Below are 16,713 nucleotides of genomic sequence, written 5' to 3'. Positions count from 1 at the left end.
CCGTCTTCATTCAAGACGTAGCCTAAATATTTCAGCTCCTGACGGCAGAATTTGGATTTGTCCGGGGATATCGTGAGATTTGCCTGTCGCAGTCTGTCTGCTACCTTCCTCAGTGTTACCAGATGTTCTTCGAAGCTGCGCGAACAGATGATAATGTCATCCAAATAGTGAAAAACCTGCGGTTCCAGATCAGCAAAAAGATGTGTCATCAACCGTGCTAGTGCTTGACTCGCCGTGCACAGACCAAATGGTACAACTTTGAACTGAAAGTGGCCCCGACCGGGAACAGTGAATGCAGTTAACGGACGAGATTCTTTTTCCAGCGGTAGCTGCCAAAAAGCATCTTTTAAGTCAATCGACGATATGTAGAAACATCCACTGAGGTTGCTGACGATTGAGGCGATCTGCGGAATCGGATGTCCTTCATTAACCATGATCGAGTTCAAGTGGCGAGCATCTAGACATACTCTGTACTGTCCTGTCTTTTTCTTTACGGCAACGAGCGGATTGTTCCATGGCGAAAACACTGCCTCCTCGATGACATCTAACGCTATCATCCGATCAATTTCCTTGTTCACTTCGTCTAAGACATACTTCGACATGTGATAACAGCGCTGCTTCTTCGGTTTGGCATCTCCGATGTCGATGCGATGCGTGTACCTATCTGTACGGCCAATTCGTCCCTTTTCACTCACTGGAAACGTTCCTATTACCGTGTCTAATTGTCTTTTCTGCATGTCTGACAGCTTTCTCATGGGCTCATCATTGTTATTCTGCTCATCGGATGACATGTCTATCTTGTTGCACACCGCTCGAACTCCAAACTTCTCCCAAAAATTCATGCCGAGTATAATACACTCGGGCAGTGAAGGTATTAGTAGCACCGGAATTGTTTCATGACGGCCGTTGTATGCTATAGGCAGCTAAACGAACTCGGATATGGTGTGTTTTGTGCCGTCTGCTGTCTGGATACCGTCTTTCAGTCGACCTCGCTTCAAGTTCAGCTCGTCGATGATCTTTATCGCGGCTCCTCCGATTAGAGTACAGTTTGCTCCGCTATCCAACAAACCTGTTAACTGTTTGCCAAGAACTGTGAAGTCGGCATGTGGCCGGTTGTCTCCGTTTGTGTTGATTCTGATGGAGTTGATGTGCCGAAGCTCGGGAAATGATGAGGGACTGTAGAATTCTTGCGAGGATGCGATTCCCTCGGTTACTGACTCCTCGCTTGCTCGTTTCCCGTTGCCGATGAACAACTAGGACAGCTGCGAAGTGAATAGCCCTTCTGACCACATCGATAACAAAACAGTATGGCTTGTGGTTTTGGACAGTCCATAAATCTGTGTCCTTCCGTATCACAATTCCAGCAGCGAAGCAGGGCTGATCTGTTCTCGTCCTGTGCTTCTTGGGAGCAGATCGCTGACTGTTGCTCTCTACGATTATTGTTCGCTTCCGACCGATTAGATTGTCTCGACGGTTGTGGCTGTTGTACACGAAACCCTTGCGTCGCCTTTTGACGATGGTCTCTCCTCTCAAAGCGAGCCTTTAATGCGTTTACTTGCTGGCATATCATCTCCAGTTGTTGTGTCCAATCTTGTTCTTCTCCAGCTGCTGACATCGAGTCGTACGGCTCATCATACAGTTGTTGTTCTCGAAATTCGGCTGACTCCACTGCGTGTACTCTGTTGAACCTTTGCAACTGTCCTGTATTCCCGTATGTTCTCTCTCTTTGTGAAGGTGTTGGCGTTGCTAGGCTCGGCTCAAGCAGCGCGTAGTGTGGGATCGGTGTCCTGCGATGACGGCTCAGCAGAATGCGCGTCTCGTCGAACTCGTTACAGACTTCCGCCATTTCGGTTAACGACTGAGGTCTCGCAGCTGCAACAATCGATGCGTACTCCGTATTCATGTTCTTCTTCACGATGAAGAATTTCTCCTCTGGTGACATCGCTGGCTGGACGAACCGAAATAGTGCTGATATATCCCTGAAGAATTTCGCAAACGATTCATTTGCACCTTGATACCGAGAATTTGCTTCATTTCTCAGAATCTGCGCATAACTGCTGGGCAGGAACTCTCGTCGTATTTGCTCCTTGAAGCCACGCCACGTATGCAACGTTCCTTCCGCAAAAGCTCGCCCGTACCAATCGAGTGCGTCATCCAGAAGTAGATGTTTGATGGATCGCAATAACAGTTCATCCGAAACGTCTTCGGACCGAGCGAAACACTCTACGCGATCTAAGAATGTGTTGAGCGATGTTGTATCTTTCTCACCGCGAAACTTGAATGGCCAATTGTGAATGGCTTTAGGGTTTCTGTGAGTATCCTGCCTCTCTTGCCTGTCTCTCCGTAATAGGTGTGTCAGCAGCTCGTCTCGTATGCGGTTGTAGTCTGCTGAGTCGTCCCTTCTGTTTTCTTCCTGTGACGGATACTCTCTATGAGGGGATGGCGGTGTGCTTCCCGTTCTTCCGTAGTGGTGATATTGGTCTTGATTGGATATTGGATTGAAGTTATCCGCTTCCTTGTGTGGAGTTGAAGGCCACACCGGTTGCCAATTTCCGAAATTACGTCCACGACCTCGTCCTCTTCCGATAGGTGATGATACTCTGGGTGAGCCAGTAGCTTCGTTACTTTCCGTTTGCTGCCATGCAAACGTAGCCATTTGTGTTTCCTTGTTGCTAGCAACTTGCTCTGCTTTCTTCTTCGCGAGGGCGCCTGCACCTCCTTCCTGTCCGTGCGTTGCTTGCGAACTCTGATGATTTTCCGCTACGCCAAATGCCCCTTGCATTATGTGCACTGAGTTATTTGATTCTTTGGAACTGCAGTTTCGATCACTCACTTGACACAAGTCTGACATGTTTAACGCGGTGTAAACTTCTTCCAATAAAGCGACTATCAACGCTTGAACACTAGCAAATTCTTCCCGAAGCGCGACCGGAGGCGGATCGATACGAATTAAACGATTTCGATAGTGACGTAATCGCGATTTTATATGTTCTAAGAAACCAATGTCGTGTTTCTTGATTGCTGAGTCTATTGGTGCCAGCAATAATTTCAGACGTGATGCGCAAGCATTAATGTTGCTTTCATCACTCATAACGTGACTAGAAGTCGTATAAAAACGCTTCCGCCTTAAATCTTCTTCAAAAGCCTTCAATAAACGAGCACATTTACCCCTACGGGTGATTTGCCCAAGGCCAGTGATACTACGAAGAGCGAGTTCATAATTTAACTCCTCTTCACTTAAATGTAATGGATCTATCTCCATCGTTAGATAGTGAACTAAACTAAAGCCAATCAACAGAATTTAACCTAACTAACAAATCAAAACGCAAACTAGTAATATCTTTACTTTATATGGATTTATTTATTTTTTAATTTTGCCAACTGAGTCTAAAAAGGGGTGTGTGTCATGCGTCGTATCGCTTAACCGAAAACGTACGCTAGCCAAAAGAGTACATTTTCATAACCCGAACAAATGGGTTTTTTGGTTGGGCGCCATTGTTAAATAACTTTCGCGTCACCACATGAGCAAACAAGTGCGATGGAGGTGTGAAAAGGCATGCATTAATTGTGCAGACTTACCGAACTTGAACTTGGAGATCTGCGTGGCCGTTCGCGGGCGGACTTCGCTGAATTGTTCAATCTCCTGTCGCCTTTTCAACTTAGCCGATTTGTCATATGGTTTTCGCTGAGCCTCGTTTTGCACGTCTCGTGTTTCAGATTCCTTCCGGCCTAGCTCCAATTTTCGTGATAGCAAAATTTCCGGAACAGTGCTCGAAGAGCGTACCCTGATGGAGGCCGCACAGTTCGTTCCTGCACTTCTGATTCTTCCGACAGTAAATGTTTCAGCTGATGCACTTCCAGACACTTGAAGCATTGCCTCCACGATGGTGGAAGATTGTCCCAGTGATTGTCGACGTAGAAATCCGGCCGTCGAATTGATACCAAAAGCCGATTGTTCCGGTCCAGCCTTGTTTGGCTCCGTCGTACTCGAGAAGGTAGCCGATATTTTGCTTTTCTTCGGCTTCTCGGCCACCTTTTCCACGCCAAAACCGCACCGCGAGGTCAGCGAAGCGATCGCCGAACCAACCACGTCCACCTCCACTTTTCTTCTGACTTTTTCTCTTTTTTTTCCGGAAATCAAAACGGTCTGTCAAAACCGCTCATACGGCAGTGCGCCCATTTGGCTCAGTTTTCTGTATACACACTAATTGCAGCCCTCTCCGTTCGCACTGATTTTAAATTTACTCATTAAATTGAATTAAACGTTACAGTGTCAAGTCATTATTAACGCTGAAGGGGATTGGACTTGCTATTAATGCACTTGCATTCAAGTTTTTTATCTAATAAAACAATATTTAAAAGTATTTTCATGTTGAGTCTTTTCATTTATTTTCTCGCCACAGTGACCACGCTCTTATGTAACAGACTGTATTTACAAAAACCAGAATAGTTTCTTTCCAAATCCTATCGCAAAGACTTTCTATAATATTTGAATTTGGTCAATTAAATTAAATTGCTTGTAATAAAACAGATGTACCCCACGAGAGCATTTTCTATGGATATGTGAATTATCTAAAGAATCTGATGTTCGTAAACAATATTACACATTGCTATTTTGCGCCAACTCAACACAGTTTATTAAACATTAAGAAGATGACTTTCTCAGCACTCGTTATTTTTTTCGATATAGCTTTCAAGAACATTATCAGAATGTTATTATCGAACTATTTAAATTAAATAATGATTATTTCATCAGATCTCTCATTCGCTTAAAAATATAGACATGAAGTGATTAAGAGGTCTGTTATCCAACTCTCGGGTTCTTTTACAAATTCAAATAAACAATGAAACACCATCAACAGATATTTGTGTGTGTGAAATTTTTTGACAAAATTAGATTCAAATGAAAGGTCTCATGGTCCCATACGGAATTCCTGAATTTCATCCGGATCCGACTTCCGGTTCCGGAGTTATAGGGTAGAGTGTGTTGAATATTGTACACCGTCACTTAAACCGGCGAAACACAAAACGTAAAAAAATTTCTAAACTGGTCTCTAAACTACACAAATCGATAGTCATTATCAGTAGGCAACTAAACAAACCGATTCCGGCTATGCTGGTTGCCGGTATAAGGTTCCGGAAGCACCGGAAATAGTGGTCATATATACAAAAATGGATCTCACTCACTTTTCTCAGCGATGGTTTGACCGATTTAAACAAACTAAGAATCAAATAAAAGGTCTCATGTTGGGATCACAGAATTTCTAAATTTCTTCCGGGTCTGACTTCCGGCTCTGGAGTTATAGGGTAGAGTGTGTTGAATATTGTACACCGTCACTTAAACCGGCGAAACACAAAACGTAAAAAAATTTCTAAACTGGTCTCTAAACTACACAAATCGATAGTCATTATCAGTAGGCAACTAAACAAACCGATTCCGGCTATGCTGGTTCCCGGTATAGGGTTCCGGAAGCACCGGAAATAGTGGTCATATATACCAAAATGGATCTCACTCACTTTTTTCAGCGATGGTTTGACCGATTTCCACAAACTAAGAATCAAATGAAAGGTCTTTCGATCCCATACTGAATTCCTATATTTCATCCAGATCTGACTTCCGGTTTCATAGTTATAGGGTAAAGTGTGTTGAATATTGTACACCGTCACTTAAACCGGCGGAACAAAAACCGTAAAAAATGTTGTAAACTGGACTCAAAACCGTTATTCCCAATCTTAGGCTCAAATGAAAGGTCTTATGGTCCTACCAAAAATTACTGCATATTTTCGGATACAACGAACATTTAAAATGGTCATTTAGAGTGCGATGGCAATATTGTATAAAATCTTCATAATTTGAATAAAAACTAGTAGAGTTTGTACGTCATGTTAATTGGTGGTCGTACAAACCGACTTCAATCATACCGGTTCACGGGTTCCGGTGCCGGAAGTGCATATAATAATGAACCCACTTTGTTTTCTTAAGGATGACCTGTGCGAGCAAAGCACTGTTTCATTCTGTATGTTATACTAGTTAATGCACAAGCAATCCCTTGGTTTCTTTCAAAAATCCAAGAGAAATTTGTTGAATAGAATACCACAATAATATACATGAGCAAGGCATCATTACACCACTAGGTTTTTATTATTTTGTTTTCGATTCATTAACCAAAGTCGATTGTCGAATGAGTTGAGCGATGCCGCCTCGGAACTAACACTAACAAAACGGAAACTTGCCGACTGTCAGGATGAGGTGGACCGAATGAAGTCTCAATTACGTGAATATGTTCAAGAAATTCAACGTGCCGAGGAATTGCTGTGTGTAAAGGTAATCAGAGTTTTGCATTCAAATTTCAATTCTCCTTTTGATAGAGAGTTGAATATGTCGTAAATTAAACTAATGATTATTTTCTTTTGCTTCTCAGGAACGGGAGCGTGAAGAAATGCTGGAGCATTACAAATCACTTTCTGAGGGGGTCAACATGCTCGAGGTTAGCAACCATACTTTGGAAGCTGAGAGTGTAGAAGCCAAGTGAGTACCGGTTTTCTTATCCCACTGAACACCCAGTATTTCCTATGGGAAGGTGCATATAATGATATCAATTTTCTCTTACGTATAGTTGGTCTCATAGTTAGATACACTGTTTTCCACTTTACACTCTAGTACCATAAATTAGAAAATAACTGAAATTAGCTTTTGCCCTCGGTTGTAATATCCTTGCCATTTTCCTTTTACACTCTTCGCTTTTCTGTCTGGATTTGTTCTTAACACGTTCTCCATCCAACTCTAATAATGCATGTGCATGGTCGATCCGTACGTGTGTTTGTTATGAATCGCCCACGTATCACACGGTTACCTCTCATGTTTGTAGGTATAAAAATAGATATTGATGATAATTGGTTTTTCCAACGTTTATTGTTTTATTGCCAATTTATTTTTATACTCATTTTCTTTTTCTCCTATAAATTTCTTTATGTGATTTCACATGATTGACGAACAAATAACTGAATCGAATTTCCTCTGGGATTCCTGTATCGTTACTTGAACTATAAAGAAAACTGCTGCAGGAAGCGGAAGACCGAATTTCTGCTCTACAAGAGCAGCTTGAACTTCGACAGTCTGAAATTAGGAAATGTGAGAGACAGATTAATGAACTGTCGGCGAGCATAGTTTCACTCGAGGAAGAGATCGAATGTGTTAGGGAAGAAAATGCCAACATTCGGGAAGACTTGCATGCCACTAAGGATCTCTGTAGTAAATTGGATGTCCAGAAAGAAAAATTGCAAGAAGAGCTGAATGAGCATTCGAGTATACGCGAACAGTTGAATAAGGAAAATGACACATTGAAACGACAACTTTCGTTGGCTAAAACTGGCGACAAAGCGGCTGTCGATGGGTTACAAGAATTATTAGTGGCCAGTCGATCTGAAGTCGAACAGCAGCGTATGGTAATTGGTCAACTGAATCAGGAGCTGAAATCTCTGAAAGGACGACTAGAAGATATAACGAAAAATTTAGCAATAGAACGTGAAAATGCCGTGAGAAGTGAAGCACTGGCGAATGAGTACAGCGTTCAACTACAAGAAATGAGACGTATGATCACTGATGATCGCTTTGCGCAGGTGCAATCAAGGGAGGACAACGACTATAATAGGTATTCTACGTTTTAAGGATGGTCATTTTTGAAGTTACCACTCATTTAGATATGTGTTTGATGTAAAGTACAGTATTTATGAAACACGAACAGTGAGAATGTAGTAAAAATATTCAGCTTATGCTTGGTTAAATTTGACAATAGATTTTGCTGCCTAATATTTAGTTTATATAAGTTTATGAATAAATTTTCTTTTATCAGAATCAAGATCTACTTGGACTCTACGGAAAGCAATTTGAAGATTGATAGTATGTCGAAGACTGATGAAAATTTTTCTACTGAAATTTTCTCTAATTCAATTGTATCCGAAACTCCTGACCGTCATAAGACGATGCAGCCAGTTTGTCTGAATAATCGAAGTAATAGCATGAAAAGTTTGAGGCCGAATCACAGGGAGTCTGTGAAACAAGATCGTAAATACTTTTCCGAACCTGAGACAACCGAGATACAGAATAAATATCAGATAGGTTACCGAGGAAGCCCGACTGTGATTCCCGATGAAGTGAAATTAAAACTTTCGGCAAATGAGCATACCAATAAAGGGGAATCTGTTCTGTACCCTGTTGTGATCTGTGAAAAACCTGTGGATGGATCCGAGAAAAATGTTTTTGCAAACAATACATCAAATTTCAATCATTCATTTGAAAGTATAAAATTGGATTTGAATGTTGATACTGAGACCAAGTCTATAAAAGATAGCGAACGTAAAAAAATAGTATCATCTGTGGATATGGTGAAAGATGTTAGCTCAGAACTACAGAATATACAAACGAAACAAACTCAGGATAATCATACACAACACTCAGAAGGTAAGATGTTCAAAGTTATTTGTGTTCATGCCGAAATATGGTTGTTTTACATATCCTTCTAACCATTAAGAGATTGTCCCATAATTCCAGAGCAATCCAAAGCCCCAGTTGGCTGGAAAATTTCACAGTACCCAACAAAAAAAAGATCTTCCATACGTGCTCAAGAATTTTGCAATAACGGGGAAAGTGTTTCTCTAAGAAGTAAGTTCATAGTGCGAATAGTAAAATTGTCTGGTGAAATTATCGGTAAGTTGTCTACTAGACATTCTATTCTTTTTGTACTGGTTGATGAGCATTTTTTATGCACACCTTGCACAAAATTCCAATTTGTTACCCAAGTTTTTCTAGGTGAGGAAATTTATTATTTATTCTACCACGTCGCAACTCGTAATGATTATTTGTTCGTTCCATTTTGAGATCATGACATAATATTTCCTTCATTCATGACAGTATGTGCTTTTGCACACATTCGGTATAACTCTCGATGAATTTCAGTAAAAGATGCACACACAAATTTAATCACACTTAACGCAAGCAACGATTATTACGGACATTGTTCACTGTACGCACAGATCGACTACTGGATCAATACAACTCCTGAAATAAAGACTGTCCCAGAAAGTATGGACGCACTTTGATTTCGCTGTAAATAATTCACAAGTGTTATATATTCAAATTTTATTCGTTATACTGATAATATTATACTACAACAACAGACAATTTTTCACATTTGCTACTTAACCATTGTAGACTGGCTGGTGTACCTTCTTGCGAACGTTCCTCATTAAATTCCGTACAGACTTCTTGGCGAAAACTTTTGACACTTTTTTCCAATCTTTTTCGAACTGTTGAATGGTTTCGGTTGCCGAGATATGTTTCCTAAGATGTGCCTTCGTTAATGCCCAAAATTCCTCAATTGGTCGAAGTTGTGGGAAATTTGGTGGATTCATGTCTTTTGGGACGAAAGTGACATTTTTGGTAGTATACCATTCTACCGTTGATTTCGAGTAGTGGCAAGAAGCAAGATCTGGCCAGAAGACAACAGGATCCTTGTGGCTTCGAATCATGGGTAGAAGTCGTTTTTGTAAACATTCCTTGATGTATATTTCGCTGTTCATTGAAGCAGTGGTGAAGGAGGGTTTCGAAATCTTACCGCAGCTACAAATTGCTTGCCAGACCATAGCTTTCTTACCAAATTTTTCGACTCCAATCGATGTTTCGGACTGGTTTAACACTTGCCCTTCTCGCACCGTATAATATTGTGGTCCCGGCAAGGATTTGTAATCGAGTTTCACGTACGTTTCGTCGTCCATGATTATGCAGTTCAAATTTCCAGCAAGAATCGTATTGTTCATCTTTCGAACCCTCGGCCTGATCGATGCTTCTTGTTTCGGACTACGTTTTGGTTGTTTCTGCTTCTTATAGGTTCGAAGATTCAAACGTTCTTTAGCACGAAGAATATTTGACATCGAAGTGCCCACTTTTTTTGCCACATCCCGAACTGAAACCTCCTTCTTTTGCTCGAACGCCTTCAGTATACGTTTATCCAACTGAGGGTTAGCAGAACCTTTTTTTCGACCCGTTTTCGGTTTATCCTCAAAGGTGTCATCCTCACCGAACTTTCTGATTGCATTTCGCACGGCTTTTTCACTTACTCCTTCCATTTTTGTTATATTTCTCAGTGACAGTCCGCGTTCTGTGCACCATTTGTACACAATTTTTCGACGTTGTTCTACTGAAAGTCCACGCATTTCGAAACAAACGAGTAAACAACAGCACAAGTGGTTAAAGAAGAGTGTAAACAGCAGGACGCAGCCATAAAAATTGACAGATTCTGAACCATTTTTTTTTTCCATTTTTAGCGAAATTTCTTGCGGTGCCAGTAACCGAACGCCATTTTTTGAAATGGCCAAAATTCATCACTTCACTAAATTGATAATATTTTTTTTCAATCGATTGAATCAACCTAGTTTCTTATTCAGTTGTTAGCTAGGGACTTTAGCTTTCCATTGATGTATATATGTCCGCATAATGTGCACTTAGTCAGAAGTTATAAGCTTAAAAGAAAAGGGTGCCGGTAACCGAACACTCTCCCCTACTTATATGTTCACAAAAATATTGTTATCAAATTACTTTATCTTATAATAATAATAATAATAATGATAATAATATAAATGTAATAGAATTGTTGACATCACTAATATGTTTAATAATAGTCAAACTTAAAAAAGAAAATTTTACAATTTCAATACAATATTGATAAGTGAGATGGTTGGCACTGGTCTGAATGCACGTCCAAACCATGGTATAAGTATTCGATGAGTAATTTTACAATTACGCTGTAGAACAAATGTAATAATAAGACAAAATTAATTTCCATTCACAGAAAAATCTTATGAATATGTACAAGGTTCGCCTGACAATCCCACTTCTGAATCAAAAAGGCCGATACGAACGCAGGGTAACGATTTTATGGTAAAATCATAAGCATTTATCGATCGCAATTGTATTTTTAGAACTCAAGGCATCATTTGTTCAGCGAGAGAAAAGGTCATTCAGAAACTCACACATCTCATCGCCGTCAAGAGTTCCCAGTGTAGTGAGTGTTATGAATGTTACGTCGTCCGATTTAGTGATGCGCGAAAACAGTCATCAGAACGGTACAAATGACGAGTTACTGTCAATCATAGAACCGGGGTCTATGATGCGTAGGAGTATGTCTATCATTTAATAGTTTCGTACCATTTTTGCATTTCTCTTTTTGGCAGATGATTCGAGGATAAATTTAAACTCATCCATGACATTGGAAAAACCCGACAAGCCATCGATATCTCTAGTGTCGAATCCTCGCGAGAAGAGTTATGAAGAGTTTAGACGAAGCTTCTTTGAAAAAAGACAACATGCTAAAGCAGGCTTATCACAAGTAACTACTTTTTCGGATCATCAAGGTCTGCTTCCAGAGTCTGAACCAGAGTTTTTAGAACATCGAAGTGAAATCCCAATCGATAGAGGTACAAACACGAATCATTCTAGAAGAAATTTCATACATAAATTTAAATTTCTAACAATGTAATCGATGTAATTAGGTACAATGTAATTAGGTACTGAAATATACTGGTGTCTGCTTCCTTGTGGAATAGCACTAAGTTCTTACCATTCGATGCCATTAATATCTGATGCTAATATTTTTGTCTTTATTAGCTTCAAGCACACGCATAGCAAGAAAAAAGCTGAATAAATCTGAGCAGTCGGCCATTAGTTCCACAAGTAAAATTGTTGGAAGCGGGTCAAAAGCTACCATTTACAAAAATGCACTGGACGATGGGTTAATTCTAGCCGACGACAAACATCAGTGGCAGCAGCACCAGCAGCAGGACAATGGACATAATTGTAGGACTGCTCGAAGCAGTATAATAGTAATTGACGATTTGCGCCGACCTAAAACGCCAATTAGGACACCCGAAGTGTCAGGCAGAAAAGCTATATCCTCTGCATCCAGAATGAGAACGGATAACCAACAGAACCCCGTCGGGAGACGCAACAATAAGAGCAGCAAAACTATACTAAGCAGCAGTAGTAGGTGTGAGCAAAGAAAGTGGGGAGAAATCTTACAACACAAACCAAGCCCCTCAAGCACGAAAGAGACAAACGAGAGACGTCTCTCGCTTCTATCGGAAAAAACTAACGACCGGATAACGACGATAAATTGTAAGTTAAATGATTGCAAAGCCGAAAGCGTGCAAATGATGCTAATAACACGTAGCTCAGCTCTAGCTCACCTGGAAAGCTACTTGACTGCATTATTTCGCGAACCTTCAGTTTTATTCCGTCTCTTATGCAGCGCCCTTGATTCTGATCCAGAAAGTATGCACGTGCGTTGATGTAATTTAATGAATTTCAGATGAAATACTTAACGCAAACGGGGAGCGCAGTAGTGGTAGCGTGGAAGCAGTTGAAGTGATTCAAAATGGGCGAATGCCTCCCAAGTTGCAACCAATTACGTCTACCGATGGAGGCGCCGGTTTGGCGCCGGAGGTACTGCTCAATGGTGATTCCAAGATGTACGTGCTCAACTTTAAGATTAAGGTACCGGCTAACAACGACGGAAAGGAAAAAATACGAGCGAAAATTGCACCTAATCGGTAATTTTAAGCTTATGTCGCACAAAGCTTTCGCGAAGAGGTTCCCAGGTACAGCACATATTCACATCAATGAATATATTTTTATACTTGCTATTCATTATACTATACACTTGTTTTATTCAGTTTTGGTTACAAGGCACATATGTTTCCAAGAACGAGAGCGAGTCTAAGTCTAGTGAATGTTGGTCATATTCTGCGAAACAATTTGATCCGAAAGAAATTACCAATGAGCAGCTAATTATAATCTGGACATGAAACGTCCTGTAATTATTGTTTTTTCTCTTGTTGACTCAAACTGTGCTATGGGAAATTTCCAAATATTCTTTACACTTTCCGAAGTAGATACAACTTTTTCGTCATCTAGACACGTAGAACCAATTGTGGTTATTCTGACTCTTTTAACAAAACATTAGAAATGCAATTATTATATCTATTCAACAAGTTGGTAGAATTGTGCACGTTTTGCCTTTCTCATATAGAAAGGTAATGCAATCACTTGAAAAACCGACTAGTGAAAGTGAAAGTGTCATATACAATTCGACTCAGTTCATCGAGCTGAGCAATGTCTGTGTGTGTGTGTGTGTGTGTGTGTGTGTGTGTGTGTGTGTGTGTGTGTGTGTGTGTGTGTGTGTGTGTGTGTGTGTGTGTGTGTGTGTGTGTGTGTGTGTGTGTGTGTGTGTGTGTGTGTGTGTGTGTGTGTGTGTGTGTGTGTGTGTGTGTGTGTGTGTGTGTGTGTGTGTGTGTGTGTGTGTGTGTGTGTGTGTGTGTGTGTGTGTGTGTGTGTGTGTGTGTGTGTGTGTGTGTGTGTGTGTGTGTGTGTGTGTGTGTGTGTGTGTGTGTGTGTGTGTGTGTGTGTGTGTGTGTGTGTGTGTGTGTGTGTGTGTGTGTGTGTGTGTGTGTGTGTGTGTGTGTGTGTGTGTGCGAATGTGTCAATCTCGCAAATGGCTGAACCGATTTTGACAAACTTAGATTCAAATGAAAGGTCTCGTGGTCCCATATATAATTCCTGAATTTCATCCGGAGCCGACTTCCGGTTCCGGAGTTATAGGGTAAAGTGAAACAAACGTTATTTATTCGAATAGTTCTACTGTCAAATTTAAAACTGGTATTCGATGCGGTTCTATTTTTTCTTTATTTGAAACACGAATAAAACGCTCCGGGGGCTGTAAGTTTCTTTCGTTTTAATTTCCGGATTTAAATTTTAAAACTGACATAAATTATGCATCTAGAACTAGAATACTCCTGAACATGCCCTAAGGGCCAATTTACAATCCTTCTAATCGGGGTAAAATAAACGACATCTAATCTAATCCACAATCTTCGGAAAACCAGCTGGTTATTGTTGAAAAACGTGATTAATCCACCTAGCAGTGAGATGATACCTTTTTTTTATCAATCCGCATGTGTTTTTTTGCATGGATATTCTTAGGTGTTTTAGTTCTCATGACATTATTATAATTATCGTCGTTTTAAACGGCAAATTGAGATTTTAATCACTCATTACCCTGTAATGTCGAAACTGCAAATCGTATCGAATTTCAATCTTAACGTGTGACAATCGATTGAACATTCCATGAGATGTCGAAGTAAGTTCCACTTTAGAGTTTTTCATCATTATTTATGGTACTTCCAGAGCCGGTATTCAGGAACTAGCATAAACCAAAATGATTCAAATGGCCATAAATTAATACGCCAAACAATTTACGTCTTCTATATCGGTATGAATTTTGAAAACTCATCATCTGTAATTCCAGAATCGGATAAAATTCACTCATTTTGTATGGGACCTTAAGTCCTTTAATTTGAATTTTTGCATTCCGAATCCAAAAACGAATACCGCTTAAACTGAAATAAATTTATTTCGTAATCGACTATCCAAATCATCAAACCCGATAAATCTGATTAATTTATGTGAAATGAACATTTTTATACTAATCACCCTCTATCTCCTAAACCAGAAATCGGATCTGACTAAATTTTATAGGATTTTAAGACCTCTTATTTGAATCATAGATGATTCTTAGATTTCATTTGAATCTTAGTTCGGTTCAGCCATCTACGAGAAAAATGAATTGCATTATTTTAATTTCGTTTCATATATCATCCTGTGGTTCCGCTATCAGAAGTCGGATCCAAACGTAATTCAGGAACCTTGTTTGGGAGTATACTACTTTTCATGTGTAGTTCTGAGTTTGTAGAAAACAGTTTAGCCATCTCCGAGAAAATTGAGTGAATTTTTTGTCACACACGCATTTGCTGATCTCGACGAACTGAGTCGTATGGTATATGGAAGTTATGTTCTTCCAGCTTTTATTGCTGTAAGTAGTTTGAATCAATATAATTATGGAATTACTTTCAACTTGAAAATGCTGATATCATCTGGTTTACATATGCCATATTCGAACGATTATGTTGCCAAAAACGAACCGTGCTAAAATCGGTCCAAGGCAAATTGTCATGAAAAAGAATGCTGTACACAGTATTTTTGGTACTTAGAAACAATTGTATGTCACAGTATAAAAAATCGTGTTTTCCGTTGCTCCCAAGCATTTCTTTGTCATACAGCGCTCAAAACTTCTACTGCTGGAATAGGCGAAAAAGTCGTTTACACAAAAATTTCGATATCTCCGTTAAAAATGGACGGATTTCAACAATCTATGGCTTGTTGGATAGCTATTATCATGTGGAATCTAAGTCTGAAAACATATTCTGTTTTCAAGGTCAATTGTGACAGATACTGTCAAAAAACTGAAAATTTTGACATAAAACTTCGTATAACTCAAAAAGTAAACATCCGATCTCAAAACCATTCAATAGCGTTCAGGGTGACGGGGAGACATTTCATTTGCGACTAGTTTGATCAAAATCGGTCCAGCCATCTCTGAGATCTCGACCTCTTAGTTGACAACACACATACAGAGACACACACACACACACACACGGACATTTTCTTAGTTCGTCGAGCGGAATCGATTGGTATATGTCATTCGGCCCTCCGGGCCTCGGAAAATTTTTCTTAAGTTTGAGCGAATTCTATACCTGTTTTTTATATTTATAAAAAAAGGTAAAACGCAAAAACATCATTATATTTTGTTCATTTTTACGAATAACATGATGTTTTACTTTTTTTATAAATATTCATGGCAGTAAAACTACACCCGTTTCTCACTAGAAGCGCTGTTAGTGTCTCCGCACAATGGGAAATCTATGTTTATTTGATTTATGATACTACTGACAAATGGTTGTGTTTGAGATCATTTGCTACCATTTGCTTTCTTATTAGTTTCCGCTTATCTCGAGCATAGTACTTTTCTATTGAGCGATGTTCTGGACAGTTTAGTGGATTTGCTGTTTCTGGTATGTATTTGATCTATTGTACCTTAAATCAATCCATTATCCACTATTGAGATTTCTATGCCCGGTGAAAAATGAAAGGCAGCCCTACTGTAAAATGGGTGGCCAGCACGTTTCCTGATGAAAACAAAACAATAAGTAAAAGCGATTCACACGTAGCATCAAGCGAGTATCATCTGCATGGAACGATTACGGAACAACAACATTAATTATAAGCTATTCATATGAAACTACACTACGTCCAGTTCACGGAACATTTTAACGTACGGGTACATGAGCAATATTCGGCTAAAAAAAATTAATAAATTAATCTGGACGTCGATCGAAGTTGATTGATCGTCTGAATCGTGTTTAATGCATGCGTTTCCTGATGAAAACAAACCAATCTCATTAGCATTTGTGGATGTAAGTGAGCTGTCAGAGAGCCTAATTTCGCATAGTGTCAAGAGGCCAAAACATAGCAGGAGAGTCGTGGCCAGAGCTGCTAAATGTCACTATCAACGAGCAACTTTGCACGACGAAGATTGGAAAGTTTATGTCACTGGACTGCTGCCAACCAGGCTTTACCAATCATCATTTATTGAGTGTCTGAGAGCCGATCTGTCATAACTTAAATTCTCTTGATATTATACTCATCAGGACGCTCATTGATTGCCGATGCGATTGATATTATCTTCATTTCTCCTGTCACTGCTTGATTACGATGTGACTAAATATTAATCAAGCAGCATAAACATTGAATTAAATTCATGTACA

General features: G+C 39.8%; 2 protein-coding genes across 2 annotated transcripts in view; one reads left to right on the top strand and one right to left on the bottom strand.

The window, feature by feature from the left end:
• The window catches only part of LOC131434432 (uncharacterized), a 41,053-nt gene extending 36,945 nt beyond the window's left edge, over nucleotides 1-4,108 (bottom strand). Inside the window, exon 1 of the mRNA XM_058601135.1 lies at nucleotides 3,580-4,108. The gene's annotated coding sequence lies outside the window, so the exon portion shown is untranslated. The remainder of the gene's footprint in view (nucleotides 1-3,579) is intronic.
• LOC131434429 (putative leucine-rich repeat-containing protein DDB_G0290503) overlaps nucleotides 1-12,688 on the top strand; it is an 85,514-nt gene extending 72,826 nt beyond the window's left edge. The window contains exons 7-16 of the mRNA XM_058601130.1: nucleotides 6,172-6,325; nucleotides 6,423-6,529; nucleotides 7,053-7,652; nucleotides 7,854-8,461; nucleotides 8,552-8,662; nucleotides 10,848-10,922; nucleotides 10,978-11,175; nucleotides 11,230-11,472; nucleotides 11,663-12,169; nucleotides 12,363-12,688. Coding sequence (XP_058457113.1) covers nucleotides 6,172-6,325; nucleotides 6,423-6,529; nucleotides 7,053-7,652; nucleotides 7,854-8,461; nucleotides 8,552-8,662; nucleotides 10,848-10,922; nucleotides 10,978-11,175; nucleotides 11,230-11,472; nucleotides 11,663-12,169; nucleotides 12,363-12,607 — 2,848 coding nt within the window. The 3' untranslated portion in view covers nucleotides 12,608-12,688. The remainder of the gene's footprint in view (nucleotides 1-6,171; nucleotides 6,326-6,422; nucleotides 6,530-7,052; nucleotides 7,653-7,853; nucleotides 8,462-8,551; nucleotides 8,663-10,847; nucleotides 10,923-10,977; nucleotides 11,176-11,229; nucleotides 11,473-11,662; nucleotides 12,170-12,362) is intronic.
• Nucleotides 12,689-16,713: the final 4,025 nt, after the last annotated feature.

Source organism: Malaya genurostris, chromosome 3 (assembly GCF_030247185.1).
Source record: "Malaya genurostris strain Urasoe2022 chromosome 3, Malgen_1.1, whole genome shotgun sequence".
Classification (NCBI taxonomy): domain Eukaryota; kingdom Metazoa; phylum Arthropoda; class Insecta; order Diptera; family Culicidae; genus Malaya; species Malaya genurostris.
The sequence above is the reverse complement of the archived record's forward strand: the minus strand, read 5'-3'. Positions and strand labels throughout refer to the sequence as shown.